Here is a 24,748-nt window from a genome sequence, read left to right on the forward strand (position 1 = left end):
TGCTTTTTTCTGTGGTTGTGGAGGAACCAGTGTGCCCAGGGGATGGCGTGTGTTTGTGCTGCCCCATGAATGCTTGCATAAACAGCTCTTTGGTGTGCTTTGTATTTTGGGAGAAGAGCTTGATGCTGGCTGGGGAAGAAGGGTGAATGCATTTGGTTCCTTTAAAACCAAGTCTACTCAATGATCTGTATGTAAGTATCCTGGCAAGGTTGTGTTGCTCTGTTGCTAAGTTTTATCTGGTTTTATATTGTCAGCCACTCTAAGAAGCCTTCAGCAGGGATGGTAACACTTCCATATTCTGAATGCAGTTGTTCTGATTCCATGTGTGCTTGCTTTGCAAATCTTTCTGGGTGTTCACTTTTAAAATCATCAAAACTCTGCAGCTTCCACTTCCCAAGGTTATGCTTCTGTGTAAGAAAGCAATGAGGAACATGATGAAGTGCTGGACATGTTGCTGTGTGTTTGATCTGAATTAGTAGTCTGCAGTGTGACTCCTGGCTCTTGTGTTTTTGTTTTGTTTTTATTTTTATTTTTTGCCTTGAGCCTGCATGCACCTCTGTGGGATCATAAGACCTTAGACATTTGCAGTCCAGGATTTGCACCCAGCAGTTCCTTGCTACATATCAGGACAGCACTCTCAGCTGAGCTTAGGTCAAGTGCAGCTGAAAAGCAAGAGCTGTGCATTCACCAATAGTCAGGATGAATCCTAGCAAGACCCATTGGTTGTTACAGCTGAAATCTCAGGTCGCTCTCAGTTTAAATTTCCTGTTATGTTCCTTATGAATTTGGGTAAGCTGAAAACGGAGCAGTCAGACCTCAATGTAGCATTGGTGAGGTTGTGAATTTTACAGAAGCAAGGCTGCTGCATGGTTCCTCTTCAAATTAAGGTGACGCTTTAAGTACAGCAGTGAGTGCCATCAGTTCCCATCAGCCTGTGCTCATGTTCTTCTCTCGTGTCAGCAGCAGCAAGGTTTCTGACAACTGCCCCCAGGCAGGCTCAGTGGTGCTGAAGGCACTCTGAGGTTCTGAATGTGAGGAAGGAGTCAGTCAGGATATCAGCTCTGCCCAGTCTTCAGTTCTCAATTTTCCTGGTGGCAAGAGTGCATGTAGACCATGTGATTGTTGCTGGGTTTGTTTCTACACTTTGATTGGGAAAGCCCTTTTTCACTGGTGTCACCTTGGTTCCAGCAGATCAGGTTAACTCCATTGAAGTGGGTGGAAATGAGACACAAATCACTCTGTACTCGCTGCATCCCAACAAGGTGTACAAAGTGCGCATTGCAGCCAGCACCAGCGTGGGCTATGGGGCCCCGTCTGAGTGGACCCAGCATCGGACACCTGACAGGGACAACCAGACACATGGTAGGAGGCTGGGTGTTGCTTGGGGTTGGGGACGTGGGGTGCAGGGTGTTATTTCTCAGATTGGGAACTTGAGGCATAACCAGAAATGCTTGTGTTCATTAGGGAATTCTAACTATTGGTTTTGATTAGAGCAGAACGCCTGCCTCTGACTTTCTGTTGAGCAGCCCCTGTATGTCTTGGGTAGTGGGTCTTTCCTCCTTCTATGTGTAGTTGGTAATGGAGATAAGTGACTGAACATTTTTTTTCTTGTTCTTCCAGTTCCATTTGCACCAGCAGAATTAAAAGTCCGAGCGAAGATGGAGTCTCTCCTGATCACTTGGCAACCCCCAGCCAACCATGCCCAGATATCAGGCTACAAACTCTACTACCGGGAGGTGGGCCAGGAGGAGTCCAGTGATGAAAGCCCTCTGGATGGCGCTGAAGATGAGAGCTGGGACGTAGGACCCATAAAGCTAAAGAAGAAAGTGAAGCAGTATGAACTGACTCGACTAGGTGAGCTGGTTGCACCCCAGCATAGGTATGGAAACCCAGGGTCTGACTTTCACACTTGATAGCAGTCCCAGGATTCTCTCCTCGCCTACAGCTGTGTAGGTCCATGGCCATATGAGCACCCTTCCTGAATTTGTTTCTAAGAGCACTCAAAGTACTTTGTGGTCTGGGCTTTTTGGGACATATTCTGAGAAGAGTATAAAAGAAAGAAACGGATGAAACCAGATAGTATTTTTAAGTAAGGACTACACCAATGCATAGTATATACTGATGAAAGGATATGAATCAATTACTGTTCATTGCTATGTCAATATGAGAGTGCTTGGATTAAGATCACCAGTCAGGGCAGTGATCTCTCCTTGGCTATCTAGTTCTAAGAAACTTCACAATTGCATATTTTTTGAAATGTTTCTATGCTAAAATGCAGATAAGGGTTAATTCACAGCATACTAATTTTGGGTCAGTATTCTCCTCCACCTCCCCTAAAGGAAAAGAGATAGCAGAGTGTCTGTGAGTGGAGAACAAGCCTGCATTGCAGTCAGGTATACCTGCTGGGCTGACTGCCTTTGTTTTTTTTCCCATAAGACATTACGTTTTAACATCTGATTGTACTAATTAATTGACTTGCTGATCGATACAGGATGGAGAATGAAAAGAATCATGGCAGATGAGTCCTTAAAGCAGTATTCCGCTTCTTAGGAGTTCTTCCATCACCCACTTCATGCTTCATCTGTGCCTGCTGCTGAAACTGAGAAGTGTCTAGCATATGTATGATGCGTGGTGTGAAGGTCAGCCTGCAGCACCTGGAAGAACAGCTTGTGTCATCACTGAGCAAGTTTCCAGCACTCCAGTGCAGCAGCCATCCTGCCACAGAGTGTTAACAGTTACGAGTTTCTCTGAAGAATTTAGGTCTGTAATTATTGCACTGAGGAAACCACATGTGAACATCCTCACGTGCTGCTCTAACCACTGGCAAATCAGTGAGCAGAGGGACTCGGGAGTGGGCTCAATTGGTTCCAAATGCTCTGGCATGGCAATGCTAGAAGGCTGCTTGTTCTTCTGTAATTACTTCCTTAAATTTGGGCATCCGTCAAGGCCTAATGGCTTCCTTATGATTTGGCTGTTGTGTATCAGCTATCATTGTATCAGGAAGAAAGTCTTGAGTTTCTTCCAGCATGGACGTTCTCTTTTCTACCCCTGAGCTGCTGAATGATGTCCTCCTGCATGTGTACAGTACAGAAAGGGGTCAGAATCTGGCTGTGCTGTGAAAGAGAGGACTGAGCATGGAGCAGGGAGGAGCAGTGGTGGGGATTTGGAAGGGTTTAGGCTCAGAGCTCCCCAGGGCAGGTGGTTTTATCTGCTTTGGGGGTCCTGCAGGCAGAGCTGGTACCAGTCTCAGGGCAGACTGGCAGACTTGACACAGTTTACACTGTTGCATGTGGCTGATGGGAATCAGCCGGAAGGGCTTCCAGCACAAGGATGTCCATGTGGAAACCACAGCAATGGAAAGGAAGCTTCTCTTAAGATCCCTCAGAGTAAAAGTCTTGCCAATAAATGGGTTCCAGTTGTCTCTATCACCTCTTCTCTGTCTTGCAGGCTTCCTTTTCCTCATCCTTCTTCCCCCCAGTATTTGTCTTCTTGATTTTGGTTATGTCCCAGCTCTCTCTATTTGAGCTGTCTGAAACAATGGAAGGTATTTTCTCCTGTGCTCTTGTTAAACTCTGAAGGAAACTGTATCTCCTTGGAGTGATATCACTAAGGTCTCTCTTTTTATCTCCTCTGGGGAGATATGCTGAAATCCTGTCAGAGAGGTGGGCAGCTGTTCAAAGTTACAGAAGGAACACAGCAATTTCATGATCCCCTGAAACCCAAAGGAAGTTGTCCTGGATTGCTGGGGTAACTTATTGCTGAGAAGTTCTCACCAATTTCTGTGTTCTGCAATTAGTCTTTGTAATGGTGTGTTACGGCCAGAGCTGTCACTGACTGAAAAATAAACAATAAGCATCTGATCCTGTCTTCCACGTTCCTGTGAAGGAAGAGTGCATTCCTCTGCAAGTGACTCCCCGGAGATCTGGGTGTTTTCCCATTCAGGGGAAGGTATGGCATCTGGCCTACATGAACACCTTGAAAAATTGAATGAAACAACATATTTAGCATATTGAATATATTACACAGTCATCTAGATTAGTGACTTGAAATGATCTGGACTAGATTATTCTGCTTATATTTAATGTATGATGGAATGTAGTGAAATACATCTGTTTTCATGCTGCCTACTAGCTTCTTGACAGCTTGATAGAGCTTTATGTCTGCCAGTTCTAAGAGCTTGAACATCTGGGCCTGTGTATAAAAATTGAAGCCAAACCTCTGACTGAGAAGCCCAAAATACCCGTTTGCAGAATATGAAGTGCTTGATCATGTAGCAGAGCTGCTCTGGCTTCGTGTGTAAGTGTCTGCTGTATTGATCCTACACGAGGATGGAGACAGGACTTCTCCTTCCCTTCACTTCATTCTCTGCTAGGAGCTGCCCACAGCTGCATCACATCTGCATGCTCTTCCTCTTCATTTTTGGATCTCATCATCTGTGATGAGCTCGTGTCCCAGTGAAGCCCAGCCAAATGCTCAAGCTGGCAGGAGATGGGTTCTTGGTTCCATCAAGTCTATGGTCCCAACTGTTTAAAAGGCAACTCCCTTTTTGCCTTTTCCTCCTTGTGTGGGTTTGAAGTGTTTTCCTGTGAGTTTGAAATGCAGATCGGATATCTTTGGAGGCAGACAGAACTCTGTTTGCTTTTGAGATTATTTCAGGGAGAAAAATGCGGCTGAACTGTTTTTATATTCTGAGCATGAACATGTGTTGTGGAGCAGTGAGAGCCTTTGGTAATTGGTACCATTAGCCTCTGGGAGCATAATGAGTGCAGTAATAATAAAATTGGCATCAATAAGAAGGGGTTTGTTCTGCGTATGTTGTCTGGCAAAGGGAGCAGTGATCCATCAGGGCAGGGAACGAACAGGCACGTCCCAAATTAACAAACTTCATTAACACACTTCAGCTAAAGATAGTCCAGAGTGCTCTTCCTGAGCTCCTTGATGGGCTGAAGGGAGGAGCTGCTGAGTGTCAGTTGAGAATTTTGGATGTCCCAGTCTGTTTTCTCAATTGAATGTCTCCATGAAAAAAAACCCTTTGATGTTGCTTGGCACGGCAAAGTGACTTTGGTGATGGGCAGCTTAAGGACTTCCAGAGAGCAAGTTCCTCCCAGCAGTGAGTAAAGCAGGACTGTAGAAACAAGAGGTGCGTTTTGAAGAGACAACAGGATGTTCTTACTCCAAAAATAAACAATACAGCACATCCACTCCCATGGGGATTTTGTTAGTTTAAAGGGGAGAAAAATCAGGAGGTCCTGAGATGATGTGCTACAGGCTGTGACACTGGTTAGCCCCCTTGGTGGCTGCAGAAAGTCAATTTGCTGCCGATCACTTCTGTGAAAAGGGAATGGAGAGCTTGGGAGTGGCTGTGATAATACATGCTCCAGTTGTGAGACAGTATTTGAGTGCAAAAATCCTCTAAGGGGAAATGTGTCCTGATTTGTTTTAGCAAATTCAGCTCCATCAGAGCTGCTTTCTTGAGTCAGATTTAAGAAAACATGTCAAAATGAGGAGAGCTGCTTACAAACATAACCCTGGTTAAACCCTGACTGATTTTTTTTCTAGCTCCTGGGAAGCTCTATGAGGTGAAGCTGGTGGCGTTCAATAAGCACGAAGATGGTTATGCAGCGGTTTGGAAGGGCAAAACAGAAAAGGCACCTGCAACAGCAGTAGGTGAGGAATGCCCTCTGTTTGTTGTCTGTCTCTTCTGTTTGGCATGTGGCTTCAAAAGCAAGGTAGAGTTACAGAAGAAGGACTTCAGGAGGGACATTAGCAAAACACAAGAAGACCCTACATAAGGGAACTCCCTTGGACAGTCATTGCAGTTGCATTGGAGGAGTTATGCTGAGAAGGAGAGAAAAGAGCAAATTACCCCTTTTTCATTAGGATTGTTCTTGTGCAGAGTTGAATAGCCTTCGTGGTCTTCTCTCTGGCCCTGTTAGTGGCTCAGGGCTGGTCATGGAAATGCCGGGTATGCCTGTAAACGTTAAAGAACATGAGTAAGCAGGATACCACTTTTCTCACATCATTACATAGAAATTAAAAGCTCTGAGGACCCAGACTCCATTTGTAGCTCTGCCAGTCTGTTGTGGGGTGTTCAAAGAGCCTGTGCTCGTCCTTATCTGATGTGGGTCTTTTGAGTGGGTGCCTTTGAGGCTGACCTCCTGTGCACCACAGTAGTACAGTGCCAATAAGGCGTGTGGATCCTCAGTGGGATTTTTTTCACACATAAAGAAAAACATGGATGGGCTGCGTACACAGGCAGGTTAAGCATGATAATGCTGGAGGCACTTTTTTTTGCAGGCTTCACAACCTTGGTGTATTTTTTCCCCCGTTTTGTGTCCGTGTCCCTTACCTCACTGTCATTTACGTTCCCACATCTCTTTTCTCTTTACATCTTGCACCACTATAGATCCCCCTGTGCAGAAGGGTCCTCCACTGCCTCCAGTCCAAGTCTATGCAGAGTCCAACAGCTCAACTTCTATATGGCTCAGATGGAAGAAACCTGACTTCACCACTGTCAAGATTGTCAACTACACCGTGCGCTTCAGCCCTTGGGGCCTGAAAAATGCCTCTCTTGTTACGTACTACACAAGGTAAGGGGGATGCTAAGGATTCATCTGCCATGCATTACTCATATCAGGAATAAACACAAGGAAGGAGGAATCTGCAGGGAAGTCACAGTGCTGAGCAATATCTCAGGTGTTTGAAATGCTGGAAATGTCTGCTTTGTCATAGACACAGTCAGAGCTGCTGAAATGTGGCAGTGGAACTTCCACAGTGGGGATTTATCCATTCATTTGGTAAAGGTACTGAGGTGGCCCTTCGTGCCATCTGATACTCATGGTCTCGTGAATGCCTCCTTTTTTGGCAGCTCGGATGAAGACATTCTCATTAGTGGGTTGAAGCCCTATACCAGATACGAGTTTGCTGTGCAGTCCAATGGTGTTGGTGTTGATGGGCCCTTTGGCAGCGTGGTGGAGCGATTCACCCTTCCTGACCGTGAGTATTGATGGAAATTGAATCCTTCCCTTTCCTGGATAGAGCTTTAGGGGAGATGGAGATGAAAGAAAGGAGGGGGGGGTGTGTTCTCATTGTCCTAAAGATGATCAGCACTGCACAACCTCAAACTGAGCAGTATCAGCACTGTCATGTTTCCCTTGGGTGTTTGGCTACAGTGCTTGGCCACAAGTCCTGCCCTGTGCTGGGCTCAGGAGCCTTCCCTCCGCACTCTCTACAGCTTGTTGGGATGAGATGCCTGCTCACCTGGGTCACACCTCATTTTGTGCAATCAAAGATAACTATGGCACTACTGAAAAGAATTCATAGTAAACACAGAACATTCAAATGCTCTGCTCCTCATTTCTACTGTTCACGCTGGGTCTCTGCTTGCATCTACCAGGTCCCTCGACCCCTCCATCTGACCTGCGGCTGCACCCCCTCAACCCCTATGCAGTCCAGGTGCACTGGTGTCCCCCTGCTGAGCCCAACGGCATCATCGTGGAGTACCTCATCCTGTACAACGCCAACAACACGCAGCCTGATGAAATGTGGACCTTGCTGACACGAGAAGGTGAGCCATCCTGAGGTACTGGCACACAAACACGTAACTAAATACCAGAGTTCTGCTGCTGCTTTGCCACCACCATACGAATATGCTTGAAACTGCACATTGTGATCCTTTCTTGGCTCGGTTTTTGATCAGGAAATATCTTCAGCACTGAGGTGCATGGCCTGGAAAGTGATACCAGATACTTCTTCAAGATGGGAGCAAAGACGGTCGTGGGATCTGGTCCCTACTCAAACGTGAAGGATGTGCACACCCTCCGGGAGAAGCTGTCTGGTATGAATTTCCCCTTTGTTCCAGAGCAGGACACAAGTTGCACAGCTGGAAATCACTGTTTATTAGCAGTAGCATTTCTCCTTTTGCCAGTGAATTGCCTGGTGTCACTGCAGAATGTGGGATGTGACTGTGGGATAGGTCAGTGAAGAGGATCACAGCAGTCCTCAGAGGTGCATCTCTGTAGGCCCCAAGTGGCTGCAGAACCCATCCAACAATAGAACTTGATCTCCTTCCTCTGTCTCTGCCCTGTGGAAAATCACATGCCATCTGCATCTCGCTGCCTTTATTAGGCCTGCGTAGCATGAAATTAATGAATGTGCATAGATGCCAGTTTGCTTTTAGGTGTTCTAAACTGTCACTGCCAACACTCTTTTCATTTGTGTATATAGAAGTATCACCCATTGGTTTTAGTGTAGCTGATGCTTCTCTGAATACAGGATACTTTGTGCCTTCTTTCTACTAACAGCTGAAATGATGCATCATCTGTCTTTCCCCTGCTAGATGTCCTGGATATCCACTCTGTCACGGGAATCATTGTGGGAGTCTGCCTGGGGCTGCTCTGCATACTCTTCTGCATGTGTGCCAGCTTCCGCAACAGCAAGCAGAGGTAGGTGTCACTCAGATCCCAGGGGATAAAGGAGACAAAATGTGCTGTGAGCTTCCCTCTGTTCAGATGGGCTGTTTGGGATGCAGTGAATGACAGCAGTTAATGTAAAGACTGAGTCATGGGAGTAGCTAGCTAAGGAGCATACTTCGTGTAATCTCACTGATTTATTTTCTCAGTATTTTCTATCGTTAGAGTAATAGATTTTTGCAGTGGAAAAAATATCAAGAGAAGAGAAAAAGCACTATTTGCCAAATTATTGCCTGTGTGCTCGGGCAGGTTTTGTTTCTGAGGTTGGGCAACTCTAAGGATGTTTGAAAAGGATACATTAGCGTTCTCTTGGGAAGATGTTGAAAGATTTCCCGTGACAGACAGATTGGTTTCAGTAGGATTGGACTCAGCCTAAAGCCTCCTGCTATTCCAACAGTCTGAATGCAGCCATAAACTTTTGGAAAGACCTTGGTAGGAAACCAGCTTAGTTCTTGAGAAGGGCTTTAGGCTGGTAAGGGATGCTAGGACTAGGAGTGAGCAACTTCTTCAGAGTGTCAGGGCTGGGGCTTGGGTCTAGTTGCTTCTGCAGGGGCAGGCTGAGCTGACTTGGCTGGACTGCTGTGTCTGGCAGTCTTGTGGCTGTTTGGGGCAGAGGAAATGTGAGGATAATTGGAGATGTCAGCTCCTGCTTCTTTTTCCTCAGGGAGGCTCTGCCAGGCCTGGATTCCCAAGCAACTGGCAACCATACTTATTACCATCGGGGCAGGCAAGGGGTGGCAGCTCCCTGTGCTACCTCGGACACACATGAGCTGGAGTCCCTCATGTCCCCACTGCCAGAGGATGCACCTGTGCCCCTGGGAGACATCACAGAACTGACAGAAGTGCACAGCCTCATCCACACGAGCCTCCCTGAAGACACTGTCCATGGGAAGAGGAAGGTAATGACTCCTCCCCAGGCGGGAGCCTCCGTTTGGTGTTCTGCTGCTGGGAAGTCCAGATCTGATTCTGTCTTAGCTCTGCAAAGTGCCGGTAGATACTGTTGCAATTAGGGTGAGAGGTGCTTTGACCACATGCACTGTGTTTACCCTTGAAGGCGTACAAGAAGTAAAACCCTTTTATTTTTGTGAACGCTTTATTTTGAAGAAGTCTTTTCCTGCCGTACTTGGTTTGCCTGACATTGTGTTGTCTTTCACTCCTCCCTGCCCATTTCCTCTCTCAAGCTTGTCTGAAACATTTCATTCCATTAGGGAACCTTTAATTGGCCTAATTTAGTTAATCTGTTTATGTCTCTCTTTGTAACCCAGGGAGAGCATGTAAAGTAATTAGGAGGTTCAGTAAAACAAATGCATTGTGAACACACGGGATTTCATGTTTGCATTGACGATATGCCTGCATGTCACAGGAGGATACCTGGCGAACCTGTGCTTGTTGCTAGCAGTGAAGCAGCTATGGCCTTTTAGAAATGAGAAATTTCCAGCTGCTGTTAATAGTCCTGTGCACTGAAGCCATGCTCGTGACCATCCCCAGGTGTTGTGTTGGATCAGTGCTCAGCTGAAGGAGACAGTTTGCAGCCAAACTGCATCCATGGATGTCAGTGGAATGCGGCTCCCATTCTGGACCCAGGCCGAAGCGTGTGAGGAATTTCCTACAGATCTTTCAGTTAAATAAGGAACAAATGTTTTCAATGATGGTGACTTACCCAGAAAACAGGTCTAGTGGAGGGAAATCCCCTCCTCTGAGAGGCCTTTTTAGGGGCGGTGTATCCAGGTCTCTCTTTTGCAAAAGGATCCTATTCACAAAGCTCTGCTGAAAGGTTTTTGTGCCTACAAAGCAGAGGCTGGAAAGGGCAGTGCCAAGGTCCAGCCATTCAGGGCATGGGCTGTGAGCTCAGGGCCCTGGGTTCTGTCACGGAGGCTGGAAGTTGGTAGCAGTCAGGGGATGTTCAGAGATGAGCGCTTCAGGGAGGGGGCAATTACAGCTGCAGTTTCTCTGCCTCCCTAATTGGATGGGGAAAGGCAACTAGGAGTTAAATTTGCCAAGGAGATTTGCTAACAGAACAGAGGGCCTGGCTTTTGATGGATGTGGACAGAGAATCAAGGATCACTGAGGAGCAGCCACCCGAAGAGCAGTGCTGTCACCCGTGCTGCCCAGTGAGGATGACCTGGCAGGTGACAGAGCTGGCTGGCAGCCGGGAGCAACAGGCTGCTGTTGCTGGCAGTGGGCACTGGAGGGAGATGTGCTTCCACACAGCAGGCCCCACTGCCCCTTCCTGCAGGAGGTGCCCCCTGAGCCAATCTCCTCCTTCAGTCTGCATATTCAAAGCTGAGAAGGCTGAGGTTGAAGCCATTTTCACACTTCGGTTGCCATTTCTTTTGTGCTCGTGTGCCGCGTGTGGTTGAGGTTTTGAAAACTGAAGGCAAAGGATGTGGTAGAGCTGCAGGAAGGAAAGTCCTCATCGAAAGAAGTTCTTGGACTGCATCGTATCACGTCACTGCAGAACTCAGGACTTTGGCTGAGACAGCCTCACAGTCTGACGCTGCTGCTGTGGGGCAGGTTCACAGAGCTGCAGTGCCAACGAGCTGGCAACTGAGGATGTGTGACCTTCTCCAATTGCCTGCTGGGCCCTCTGCCCTGAGAATCTATCCTGAAACATGCTTTGTGTTGGCTGGGTAGCACTTGCTGTTAGTGGCAGCAATTGCTGCTCCTGTGCTTGCAGACTTTTCCCATGCTGGTGCATTACTTAGCATTTCACAGATTATTCTCCATTGGTCTTGTTCTTGTTGCAGCCTCAGGCTTCAGTGGAGATTGGAAGCTCCATGTTGTTAGGAGATGTGCAGACACTACGAAGGGACTATCCCTGTGCCATAAGCAGTCAGAAGCAAATGAATGCTGTTTTGCAGGGATGGAGAACAGAGAGTGAGGGCAGGAAGCCTTTAATGACACCAAGACTGAGCAGGCTCCTGCAAAGAGTCATAGGCAAGGGCTTTGAGAAGAGACATTGGGTGTTCTGAACGTTTGGATCACAGGGTTCTTCACATGCAGGCTTTGAGTCCTGAGCCGCTATCAGTACTGCTGGGGGAGTGGGATGGTGTGAGTGGAAGGGCACGGTGTGGGTTTGAGCTCTGCTCCCATCCTGGATGGGGACGTGTCCCCTCATACAGCACGCTCCTGCTGCGACCGATCTGTTGGCACGGGACCCTCTGATGGCTGCAGCTCATTAGGCAGGCCTGCACTCAGCCATTGAGCAGGCCCTTTTCCTTCCTCTCTCTGCATTTCCCAGTGGAAACACTTGTTGGTGCGTGTGCAAGTCCTTGTGTGATTTTCCTCTTTGAATGTCTTCCCCTTTGCAGTGAGCCCAGCCTGCAGCCCCCAGTAGCCCGCCTTATAAATGGTGCTGTAACGTGCAGACTGTGGTGCTGCGGCTCTGCTTCCCTGACAGATGGACTGAGGATGATAAAATGGCTCTGCTCCAGACATCCCTGTCACTGCTACTTGTGGGCCAAGTGATTTGGGGGTGGGGGAGAGTGTTAAGAAGCATCTGCTTTCCATGGAATACTTGAGGTTTTTGTTGAACGGAGCCAAACTCAAGCACTTTGGCTTGGAAATGTTCACATCACAATGTGCTGCTTGTGAGCTGGATGGGGCCTTGCTTGCTTGCTGCCCCACTGTCTCCCATGTGCTTCCCATGAAGCATCCCTGGGACTCAGAGAGCAAAAGCTGCAATGCATCAGGAGCTTGGAGCAACATGGGTTGTTTTTCATCTTCGCACTGACATTCTTCTGTGTAGAAGAAAAATCCTCATGTTTTCTCAAAAGTCTTCCATGAGAGCTGTGTTCCTGCTGACAGCTAGCAGAGATTTCCCTTTGTGTGATGGGAGAGGTCTGTTGTGTTGCAGTGTGTTTTGGGGCACAGCTGTTGGCAGGGATGCCACATGTTTGCATGCCATGGTGGTTCCCCACTCCTGCAGACTGCTGGTCTGGGACAAATCCCTTCTCTCCACCGTGACACCTTTAAATGCCGGGCACATCTCAAACATCCCCAGCCTGGTTCTGTGCAGGATTTCAAGCTACTTTGAGTAACTGTCCATGTGAAACAGAGAGGGTTTCAATGTCAACATTTCCTACGTGTTCATTCTCAGCTCATATATTTGCATGAAATCATTCCTTGTCGCTGCGAAGGTAATATGATCTCAGCACATTTTTACTGGTTGGAGTTTCTATAAAAAGGCTAAAATGAAGAGGCTTGTTTGCTTTGATAAGGATTTAGCTGTAATGGAAGCACCTTTTATTGGAAGATGTTTTTCTTAGTTTCCATTTTCGTCTTTGCAGTGAACTGAAAAGGGGATTTTTCCCTCTTCAAAATGGTATTAGACTGACACTCCTTGCTTTCATTCTTCTGCTGTAAAAACCAAGAGACCATTTCCTTGTCTTCCTTCAGCAATTCATCACTGTGCTTGTGTAGAAATAAAAAGTATCATTTTTTATGCCAAAAACTTAAAAAGCAGAAATGTTTGGGCACACAAGACCTTCTTCAGGTCCATGGTGAAAGCAGACCTGGAGTTAACTGCAGCTACCCAGCCTTACAGACAAAGCCCAGAGAGAGCTTGTTGTTTTTTTCCCCCCTCAAACACAGTGTGCATGAACAACATGTGGGATACAGGCCATGTTGTGTGGCTGATGGTTTTTTTCTGTTTGTTGAAAGTTGCAAAGTGGTACAAAACAAGTTTGTTCTTCATTGCAGCCAATTTCAGCCAGAGCCGAACAGGCTGTTCCCAGAGTCATCAAAACCTATGTAAACATGGCAGATTGACATTTCCGCTAACAGATGGTCCTTTGGGGATTGCAGTAGAGCTGCCTGTTTCTTTCCACATTTTTTGGTATTCACAAGATGCCTGCAAGAAGGTTTTCAAGTTTGGTCTGTGTATGTGTATGCGTGTGATGCTCAGATCTCTCTGATGGCAAATATGCATGTAAGCATCTATAATAGGACACACGCCTTTCAGTGTGTGTGTGTGCAGATTTGTGTAGGTTGAATGCTGAAGTTTCCAGGCAGTATTTGCTCAGTAACGTATGTTCCTTGGAAAAGGCACAGAAGCCATCAGTCAGCGCTGTCGCTGCAGAAAGCCTTTCAGATGGCAGGAGAAGCAAACTGAACGCGTTCGTTGGGCAGTCGTGTTCAGTGATGCTCCTTAGTGTGAGCCGCGTGCCGTTGTTTGGTTAATTTCTTCTTGTTAGTGTGGTTTAATGATTGTTCACTTAGAAGGGGAGCAATTAGGGAATGCTCTTGGCAATCCTCATCAAAGATTGTGGAGAGAGGAATGGCGAAGATGCCACCTCTAGTATCCGTGTCTACATGAAGGACTGCCTGACATCCACAGCTGCAGCGCAGAAGCTGCTGTTCTGCAGGGTGCTGTCACATAACCAAGGCTGTTTTCTAGGGGCTGGATCCTGAGGCTATGGCAGAGCTGCTGTGAGTTGGGCTTGGCACGGGGTGTAACACTGCTCTGCCTCCCACTGGGTGTTGCAGTCAGGGTCCAGTGCTCTGCTCTATGTGACTGCTTAGCTGTGCCTTCTGCCAGCACCGACAGCATGAGGTAGCATTTGCTTCTTGCTAAATAGCTGACTTAGAAACGCCTGGCTCATGTATAACATCTGATCATGTATTTCTACCTAATTTCCAGCCAGATGGACCGAGGCATAAGGAGGTCAAATGACTCATGCTAGGTCAGGCTGATGTCAGAAATCTCCTTGCCGTCTCAGCTGGGTCATTCTGTGCTCCTCGTTGCTGGAATTGAGTGGGCCTGTGTAAGTGGTGGCCACATATGCAGAGCAGAAACTTGTGTTTCCCCTGGCTGACAGTAAGCAATGGGTGTCTGGTGGGTTTGGATAGACGTGCCATTATGCTGACACCACGGCATTCTGTATGCGCACACAGACATGCATGCTCACAGCTGTGTCAGGTCCAGATTTCCTCTTCACTTTCTCTTGGCTTCAGCCTTACACTGTTCTTTCCCTTCTATCCAGGCAACACGTAACATCTGTGGAACACACCCAGAGCTGGCTGGCTCGCATCTTCCTCGTGCTGTCTGTGTGTGTGTGTGTGTGTGTGTGTGTGTGTGTGCCAGCAGCAAGGCTGAGCTCAGGTACACGCAGGGCGGCCCAGTAAAATCAGACCCTGGAAAGAAAATACTTTTCTGCCTGTGAACTAATAGTCTGAGCTGTTAAATAACTTCAGCTCTTAAAGGTACACATTTCCCATACACAGAGGTGTGCATTCAACAGTTTATTGGAAGGGGAAGCTGAGAGAACCCAGAACAAATTGCATTCAGCTCATATAATTTAATTAGATCTACAAACAAGGTAACACTGGTTGCCCAGGGGATTTAAGCTGAGCTAAGAATTGCTTGGTGGTCTGTTGCAATAAATCAATAAAATAAGGCCCAAATTTTGTGCCTCTTTATGGATGGGCAATAGCAGAGTGTTTACCCAGGCCCTAGCTCGGAGCAGGAAAGAGAGAGCAGTTGTCCCCAACTCATACTGGAGCACACATGCCAGCACTCACAGGTGACAGCCCTTCTCCATGCTGCGGAGCATTGCTTTGCCAAAGCAAACACCGGAAGCACTCAGCTCCAGACTTCCGCCACCCCTGTTCAGTTTTGCAGTGTTTTTCAGCAGGCTTGCACAGCTCTGGGCTGTTGGCAGCTTTGCAGGGAGCTGGTGTCAGTGGGCCCTGCGGTGTAGGGTCTTGCACAGTGATGCAGTTAGCCTCAATATGTAGGAAGCAGAGGAAAGCCCCTTCTGAGTCCGCTCGTGAGCCCTCTGGCAACTTTTATCCCCTTGCTCTGCATCAAGACCTTGTAACCCTGCTGTAATGTGGTGACTGCACTGGCCCACTGTGACGAGCATTTCTATTTTGATGCTGTTGGAAGCATTCCCTGCATTTAACTCGCTCTTCTGACACCATGGTATTTTTCCCAACTTGCTCTTTCCTTTCTTGAGCTGCTTCTCATTTCAGGTTTAACAGGATAAGAATCTGTATCTGTGGTAATTGGATCTCTTCTCTCTTCTGATTTTTTTTTTTCCTGCAGTCTTCATGGAATAAATCAGCTAACCAGCCCTGGACAAACAGCACAGCCAGATATGGGGACAGTATCACAAAAGAGCCTCTCCCTGCTGTGAACGGATCACTGAAGCTCCCTTCCAGTGCAGGACAGAAGCTTTTGTTCCAAGCTCTGGTTTATGATGCCATGATGGTGGGTGTCTTTGGTTTATTGCCTTGTGGGTTTGGAGTGTTTTTTCCATTTCTGTATGCCAGCTCTGTTTTTCCTTTTTGCAGCATCGGAAAAAATAGCTGACCATGGGCTTTATTTTTTCCTAGGTATAGGAGTGTATGCTTGTGCCACTGGTGGGATTTGAGTAAGATCTGTGCATATTTTTTTCCACTCATTTCCGAAAGCCTCAGCTCTCCCCTCATTGCCTTGACTTCAGGCAGCCCAGGGGGCCTGAAAAGGGCTGGAAGAAAAACAAAAGCTGAACAGGGCTTTGTCCTCTTGGTGATGTCCACAGGTCTTGGGCAGCTCAGCTGGCAGGAGGGCTGCAGTAGCCCTGGTTCCTTTGGGCCTTCGCTGTGGCCGTGGGTTAGGAGCTGCAGTGCTCAGCACAGTCTCACTAACATGCATGGTGTGCCTGCTTGGAGAAGGAATTGCATTTTGGTCTACAGTAGGAGTCAAAGGTTGAGGGTTGATTTAAGCTCCTGAAACTCCAGATAGAGTATAGCAATTTCCACTGCACCTTTGTGTGCATGCATAGATTGGGAGAAAATGCTATTTCTGGTTTTGTTTCATTGGAATAAATAGCATTTGTGCCACGTAACATCTGTGCCATCCCAGCAAAGTAAGCCAGTACCTATTCGGGTTGGCTCTGTACCAGAAGGTGGATCTAATTACTGCTTTAAGAAGCTCACCCCCAACAAATACTTCTAAGTAACCCACCTATGTTTTCTTCCTAGATAGTAGTGTGAAAATCAATTATACACAGGATGTAATTAACATTGTGGATAGAGTTAAGATGATGTTTTACAACCCAATTACAGGGCACTGTTTACAGCACAGCTTATCCATCAGAGTTTGTCAACAAAAGGGGAAAACTGTTAAAATATGTAAATGATGCAAAAAATTGCCTTCAACAGAAGGCACAAATTACACACGAGATATCTCACTTCCATACTTTGAATTGTCTTCTTACTGCTAAATCACACAGTGCAGAGTCTGAGCACTGATTTGCCTAAAGAGCTCTTTGGGATCTTCCAAACTAGTTTGACTGTTAAATTACTGAATGATAATTTGGCAGAATGAGTGACCTGTTAGCCAGGCTTGTGGAGACCTATAGCCTGAATTCTGCTTAAACTCTGCAGAAGTTAACTGCTTTCTTTCTGATTTGAAGTGTTTGAATTTATACCAACCCTTGCAAGTTGTGACAAGGGTTGTAATGAGCAAATGAGCAAACCTTTGGTGGCATGTACCAAGATTAAACCAGAAAAGGGAAGGGAGCCTTGGTGTGGGTCTTTACCACGAGCTTTCTCAGCAGCCAATTTTCTCAAGTGCTGCTCTTGAAATCTGGTTGTCAATATGGAAATGGAGTGGTGAGTTTTGAAAGTTGTTGTCTGACAGAGGCTTGGAGGAGTGGTTGCTCCAGCCTGCCAAGAAACCTTGGGCAGATCACCCCTGGGACTTGCTTTCCCAAATGTAAAACATGAATAATGATCCTGAGATTATTTGAGTTGCTTCTTAAGGCTTCAGCTCTGAGAAACATATCAAGATAGTGCTTAATAGCAGCAGGTGTGCATCCCATTGCACTCTGTGGAATTAAAAAAACCCACACGTTGCAGTGCTTGGTTAGGTCACAGCCTCAATTAATTTACATGGCTTTTTTTTCTTTTTTTCTCCCCATTTCTGATAACAGAATGAAGTAAAGAAGAGTCACCCGCCAGCCAGCCTCCACCAAGTGGAAGCAGAGGTCATTGTTCATTCTGACTTTTCAGCCTCTGACAGAGACTACGACTCCCAGCTGCGCATCCTGGATACTCAAGAGACAGAAACTGAGGAGCAGGACCCTGAAGAGTTTTCCTCTGGTGACTTGGCTCTCCCCAGCTCTCCCAGCACCCAGCAGGATGCTCTCCAAGCATTGATGGACTGCTCGGGCAGCGTGGAGGCTCAGACCCAGGATGAGCTGTTGTATGCCACCAGAAAGACTAACACAGCAGAGGCTGTTTGCATCCCTGGGCTCACCAATGGCTTCCACAGGAACGGGGAAAGTTTGGATTCAGTGGAGAGTGGAGATTTGGACTCCATCCCGGAAGGCAGGGGGGATGTGCAGGCAGTCAAGTGCCAGGCGCTATCTGTGGCCCCAGAGGAGGCTCCCCTGTGTAGTAACTCTGGTTTAACCAGTTCATCCTCAGCATCTGAGAACATAGCATGTGTCCACAATCATTGAAGAGTAAACTAATCTGATTTTGATCATGGGAGAGCTAGAAGCACCGCTAAGGGCCTGTTCCCTTGAGGTACTGCATGCCCTCAGTTCACTGGATCGAGCTAAGAAGGTGCAGCATCTCACCAGAACGGGGTTAGGACCTGTCAGCTGTACATATCGCCTTCAAGAAATCAGTAGGTAGACTGATAAGGGCCCATCTTTCCGCCGAAGCTAATGAGCAACCTGTTGTTCTGGGAGCAGAACTGAGGTGTCTGCCGAAGACTGACATGAAACCACAGCTAGAGCAGAGCCTTCTGTGTTGGGCTGGCGCCATCACCTCACTGTAGGCCCCTGTACGCCTGGCAAGAGGCACGGTGTGCTGAGCCAGTCTCCTCAACTTCTCTTCTCCACGGAGGCCTTGGACTACCTGCTGCCTTCTGGTGTTGGGATGGACTTTGTCAGAGTCCCACACGGGGGTGGAACCAACGCAACCAACAGAGCTGTAACCACCAGCCTTTTCTGCCCTCCCGTGGTTAAAAGGATTATAAGGCTCTCTTGGTACGCTGCCACAGTAACCATTGCTAGCAGGCTGATGTAGTGGCCTTTTATTACACACTCTACGAGTGCCTCTAACAACTTGTACTGTATAGAACCTTCTTTGGTGTCTGGGTCATTTCACCAACCTGGACTTTGTTTTATGAAGGTTCTTGTACCTAATATTTTAGGTACGCATCTGTCCTTTTAATGTACGACATGTATTTTTATTTCCTTGGAGCATCTTTATATTATTTAATTTTATGAAGTGGAGTAGCGTGTGGTATAGAGTAGCATTTTTACTACTTCTCTCTTTCCTTTGTTTTTTTGTCCTCCCTAACAACACAACTACCTCATGTCTGTTGGAGAAAAAAGCAGTAGATCTACTCTTTTGTTATAGTCCATTATAGGTTTTAACTTATTCTTATACTGCCTTTTTCTAAAGAATATGTTTGCACTGGTTGTTGACTATTTTTTTGAATAGTGCTGCAGAGCTGATGTCTATCTTGCTTTGTTTCTAAGTATTGCTTAGACACGTTCCCTACAGCTGCAGGGGGTTGTGTTTCTTTGTAGGACTGTGTTTTACAGGAGCTGGCCAAAGGAGACTGCTTCAGCTGGCAGGATGTTGATCAGTTTTTCTTTAAGAAATTTATGCTAGCAAAGAGGAAGAAAAGAACCAACAATTACAAAATCAACTTGTGAGCCTGGGGACATCTTTTGTGCTCAAATGGAGACCATTCATGCTCAAGTTCCAGAGAGCAACTCAGCCTCCCGTAAGCAGCGAGCTTGCTGAAGGTTTTGGATGAACAGGAGATAATTTCTCATCATTTCTGAGAACCCTCTCAATGTGCCCTGCGTTGGAGCTGAGCTGGACCAGCCTTTGTCCTTGCTGCCAGACTGCTGTTCAGCAGGGAACCTCTAAGCCTCCATGTACACTGTTGGGAAGCTGTTGTTGAAGCTTCCACCTTTCCCCATCCTACAGTTTCTCCCCCCAGCATGACACTCTGTTACACGTCTGTACTTCTACTTGTTGACTCAGCTGCTCCAGTTGGTGTTTGGAGCGACTCCAGCCCAGGAGTCTCAGAAATGCTGTTCTGGGCTCTGAAGCACCATGGCTGAAAAGCAGAGGCTGGAAATCATTGGTAGGCAGGAGTTAATGCATGAAGCTAGAAAGCCATGATAACTGGGCAGTGGAAGTGCATAATTAACCTCCAAGAACTCACTGCCACAAGACTTTGAAACTAACAACTTAGCAGTGTTACCGATAAGGCAGTGAAGTGTTATTGCAGGCAATAAGGGTCATTCACAGTTATATGAGAGCGGATGCAATTGCAGGAGTGTAAACCCTCCAACTGGGGACTATCAGGCACCAGCTGTGGAGGTGGGGGCAGATTTCTGTAGCTGGACCTGAGCTGGTAGTCAATTTCATGGGGGAGTCCTTGCCTGGACAAGCCATGCTAACTTTGGTGTGCAAAAGATGACGACCATGCTCCAAAAAAGCTCGCTCTAGAAGAACCTCTGTGACTTCTTTCATCTCCAAAGCCAAGTTGCCATCTGCAAGCATGAAGGCACGTCAAAGGATTACTTCCACTGATATCCCACTGCTGGAGGGCAGCGCCAGGAGGAGTTGGGCCAGCAGCAGGCACAATGGATGTTGGAGCTCTGCTGGCTTCCTGTGGTCATGCTGTACCTGGGGCAGGTCACGTGTCAGCCCTGATCTTTCCATACAGAGGACTTGTGTGGATGGAGGCTTAGTCCCATGGCTGATGAGGGGCTGTGCCATAGGGACACTCCTGGGTACATCCACCCTCTGCTTTGTCTGTACCAGCTTTAGGAATCACATAACCATGAGCTGAGCAATGCTGGTCAGCCCACTATCCATCCCTGCCTGTCACGGAAGCTCGCACAAGCAAGCATGGTGTGGCACTGCTCACCTGGATCATCTTGGGCCAGTCCCAAACCACTGGGCTAGCTGCATAGTCTGAGAGCAGAGTGCTCTCCTTAAGCACCACAGAAGTTCTTTGTTTCCTCATGTTGAGGCTTCTGAAGCATGAAGCTTGGATGTCCAGGTGCTGCGTGACGTGGACTGAGGCAGCAAACCTCAGCTGCAGAAATCAGAGCGGGTCTCTCAGAAACAAGAGATCACTGCTGATTGGCAGCAGCAAAGCTGATCTCTGTGCCCTCGTTTGGTGCAGCTGTACCCCAGCCCCCCCATGCTGATTGGGCACATGTGGGACTGGATTAGAAGTGAAAGGAAGAAGACAGATAACATACATTTTGTGTAAAGCTTGAAACAACCAGTGCGTATATTTTTTTATCATGAAATAAGTAGCTTTCTTGCCAGTTTCTCACAGACGCTCAAACTGTGGATACCTTTAATTACCCATTGTACTTAATATATGTTCCTAATCATCAGGCTCCCTTCCCCCTTTTCTCCCTTCCAGTAACACTAAAGGTTATTGCTATTCAGTTTTTTGCCAGTGTGTGTTGTTTTACTTTGTTAAAATGTCAAATCTGTCTCTCTGGCATAATTTTGTGGTATTAATGTTACCGTTTGGCTACACAACTGTATATTTCCATGCTGCTGCAAGAGTCACAATTCTTATCCTTTTCTTCTTTTAGATCTTTGTTAGGTGAAATACACGACTGAGCTGAATATCTCAACTTTGCAATTTGATTTCTTACTTAACAGACAGTAAGGTTCTGGTTTAAATAGTTAAGATGAGCTAACTTATAACCTAGGCTTTGAGAATTTGTTATGTTACTAGCTAATAATCCTGAGATCAGCCCATGAAACACACCTATAAGAAAACACCCATTGTAGTGGATCGCTGTGTATGTTTTTGATCTCATTAGAAATAGATGTTTGGAAGGGATCGTTGTGTCTTTTCTAATCAATACCCTTGTTAGAAAGGAGGTGTGTAGTCCAGCAGAAACCTACCATCTAGTTCTGTTATCATGTTCCTATGCTAATATTTTAAAATTAAATTTCGTTTCACTTTCTGCACAGTGCATAAGGATGTGTAACCAGAGCTTGGTCTTGTTTGAAGATTGTGTCTGTATTTGGTTCCATGCTGTACTTAATTATAACTTTCTTTCTTCAGAGACTGTTCTTACTCCACAAATACTCGAGTGCTGAAGTGTAAGAAAACGTTGTCCTTATATTCCTTAACTAATGGATTATTAATAAAACCCTAAAAAACCTCACACGCACAACAGAAAACCAGTGGAATTTGTCTCCTGAGTCCATCTTTTACAGCTCTTGCTCTGAGGAAGAGTTTTGCTGTGGAAGGCTGATCCTGCCCCAATGCTTGTGTATCTCTGCAGCCTGACTAGAGCTGTGCCTTGTGGTGTGAGAGGGACCGCATGTGCATTTGCTTACATCGCCAATCTCCTCATGCTTACCCGAGGAACTCACGATGGATCTGAGCAAGACCTTGCAGCTGAGCGCCCTGAGGCTACGTGGCAGAGTGCCTCTGGTGTTGTGCTTGGTCACAGTGAGAAGATGGCATAGGTTTCACCACCTCTCTGCAGCCCATACCTGACTGATGCAGGACTTGTTCATCTGTGTGAGTTGATAGAGATCACTGATGGAAAGAGTGGAGGCAAATGCCCCAGAACCAGTGTCAGGTCTGCTAACTGGAGGTTATATTGCAGCTGCAGTGCTTGCTGGTGGGAGCAGGACTGGGGATTCATGCTCACTTCAGTGCCTGAGCTTGTAACCATGGAGGCTGGGAGTGTTATGGTGGTGAGTGCTTTCTTCCTTAGACATCACTCTGCTGGGATTTCAGGCACAGTTTGGGGTCAGCAGGTCTTTCTTGATGCTTGCTCATTTCTCAGCTATTGAGCTGATTCCTATTTAAAAAAAAAAAACAAACAACCCCAAACCCTCCAGTTTTATCCATTACATTATTGAGGAATTTTATTTGGAAAATAAGCAGAAGCATCTAGCAAACAAATGGTGAGACCTCTCTTAGACGATGCACTAAATTAAACACTTAGTGGCTTGTGTCCAGCCAGATTGGTGAGAAGATGCCTGGCAGTGCCTGAGGAACGCTATTAACCTCCCGTGCATCTCCCTTTCTTCCTAGGATGCATTCCCTACTTGAGTAGATAGCTTCCATTATTGCTTTATGCTTCCAGGACTACAGGGCCATAAAATCTCATTTTATCTGCATTACAGTGGTAATAAATCTGCACTTAGCATAGTGTTCTCTGATGGTGGTTGAAGGGAACTCTGTCAAACTGTAACTCCGATGAGTCTTTCTCTTAATGACAGGTAATGAGCGAGGAAGGACCTTTGTGGGGGGTTGACTGCTTGTCCCACTTCTCAGTGTGATGCTGCTGAGTGGGACAACTGGAAACAAGACAGCAACTGAGTTAACAGCAGAGGGATTCACAGACAGAGCAGTTACAGGGGAACTGGGATTACAGAGGAGTGAAGGTAAGAGCAAGGCATCTGTCTGCCTTTCATTCTTTTATCACCCCTGTATCCAGTGCTGTGATGCTCAAGGCTCTGGTCAGCTCAGTCGGTAAGCAGCCGGTATAGAACGCTGCCCAGCACAGCCTGGTGGGAAGTGGCACAATGAGGCAAAGGGCTGTGATGCAGGGAGGTGGCTTGGGATGATGCTCCACAGCTGCACGCACCCCATACTACACTCTGCACTGCAAGCAATGTGTTATAAAGCAGTTATAAAGCCTCTCCCAGGCTTTCCAAACAGCAGCATGCCTCCATGCAGTATTTTACAGCCATGCCCGAGGGAGAGAGGTCTGACCAAGGACATGCAGCAACACCATGTCATCACCCCTCTGTCACACAGCCTGGGCTGATCCCAGCCACAGCCCTGAGCACGGATAGCAGAGTTTTCATGCTGAAAAGCAGCTTCCAGGAGCACTTCCCAGGAGCGGCAGAGCTCGGTACCTCCAGATGGGTGCCCTGATTTTGGCTCTCCTATGACACAGATCACAAAACACATCAAAACCCCACCTATATTTATGGAAGCGAAAAGCTCCCAGACTGTTAGCAGACAGGGAAACCACAGTTACACAGAGAATAATAAATGGAGTTAATTCAGACAAGTTAATCTCCCGCTTCGTTCCCTGAAATTACTAATGGTGTCTTGGGGACCTCAGTCTGCAATTAATTGGTGTAAATCAGGAGCACTTCTGGCACTGATAGAAGTTCACTGAGCAGGCGGTGAGCTGAGCCCTTTGAGCTGCTTCTCATGGAGGATAACTTGGGTAACTTCTGAGGGGGACAACACACAGATGGTGCTGGGACCCCTCTGCATGAGGGGCCGTTTTTCAGATTTCTGCTCACAGCGTGATAAACAAATTCCTGGGTCCAACACTACGAAACTTTTTAAGCCCTCATAGTTACAGAAGAGCACAGAAAAACATGAGTGCTCCAGATGCTGTCCTCAAGTAACTCTAAGAAAGGCTGCAAACTTGCATTTTTCTTTGAAAATCTCATTGCTTTGAACATGAGTCCCATTGTTGGGCACACTTGGGATTTCTAAATGTGACACCAGTGGTGTCACCCATGTCAGCTGCAAGATGTGGGCTGCACTGAGTCATGCTCTCGAAGAGATGGCTGCCTGTCCCCAGTCCTGTGTCCTGCCACTGCCACCCTTGCCATCACCTACGCACAGGAGCAAAAGCATCCAAAATCAGGCTTCTGGGGGAAAGAAGCACTACAAAACACACTGTGGTGGGTTGGTTTTTTTTGTTGTTTGTTTCTTTTGTGTTTTTTTTCCCTTAGAATTATTGATTCTGACAAGAAATCCTTGGGGCTGGTCAGACTCTGGAGATGTTTACCACACTGGTAGTGTCCCTGGAGCTGCTATGAGCCTGTAGTGGCTGTGAGTGATAGAGAAATGCTCGCATGGTGGCAGCCAGGGAGACGGCTGGGGAGCAGGAAGCAGGAGCAGAGTTTGTGCAAAAGGTCAGCAACGGTGCAGGAATTCAGATGTTCCTGAGGGGCCAACAGGGCCAGTTCAGCCCAGAGCAAATTCTTCCCCACTGAAAGCAACTTCTTACAGATCAGTTCTACTCTAAATGAGCAAACCTTTAATGTGGAGCAGATGCAGTGACGTCTCCTTTCCATGCTAACCGGCTCCACCGCATCAGAGCACACCATACAGGGAGCTGTCTCCATCCATTGCCTGTCTTTACAATGTGTTCTCATCAGTTTCTGACCCAGGCAGGATTAGTAACCTGTTTTGGTGCAAAGAATTAGACTTAAGATCTAATTCTGTTGTTTTTTTCCTGTTGTCTGCCCCCTCTGCCCTCAGACAAACACACAAAAGACTGAGC

The 24,748-nt window shown here is 46.9% G+C and overlaps 1 protein-coding gene across 3 annotated transcripts in view; it reads left to right on the forward strand.

Annotated features, from left to right (window-relative positions):
• Positions 1-21,640, forward strand: part of IGDCC4 (immunoglobulin superfamily DCC subclass member 4) — a 79,265-nt gene extending 57,625 nt beyond the window's left edge. For 2 of the 3 annotated variants that reach the window (XM_048955919.1, XM_048955922.1), the window contains exons 10-20: positions 1,189-1,362; positions 1,621-1,854; positions 5,560-5,667; positions 6,407-6,590; positions 6,869-6,996; positions 7,397-7,567; positions 7,700-7,837; positions 8,339-8,444; positions 9,136-9,370; positions 15,520-15,684; positions 17,393-21,640. In XM_048955919.1, coding sequence (XP_048811876.1) covers positions 1,189-1,362; positions 1,621-1,854; positions 5,560-5,667; positions 6,407-6,590; positions 6,869-6,996; positions 7,397-7,567; positions 7,700-7,837; positions 8,339-8,444; positions 9,136-9,370; positions 15,520-15,684; positions 17,393-17,923 — 2,174 coding nt within the window. In that variant the 3' untranslated portion in view covers positions 17,924-21,640. The remainder of the gene's footprint in view (positions 1-1,188; positions 1,363-1,620; positions 1,855-5,559; positions 5,668-6,406; positions 6,591-6,868; positions 6,997-7,396; positions 7,568-7,699; positions 7,838-8,338; positions 8,445-9,135; positions 9,371-15,519; positions 15,685-17,392) is intronic. The other variant, XM_048955920.1, reaches the window with a different exon arrangement.
• Positions 21,641-24,748: the final 3,108 nt, after the last annotated feature.

This window comes from Lagopus muta, chromosome 10 (assembly GCF_023343835.1).
Source record: "Lagopus muta isolate bLagMut1 chromosome 10, bLagMut1 primary, whole genome shotgun sequence".
Lineage (NCBI taxonomy): Eukaryota > Metazoa > Chordata > Aves > Galliformes > Phasianidae > Lagopus > Lagopus muta.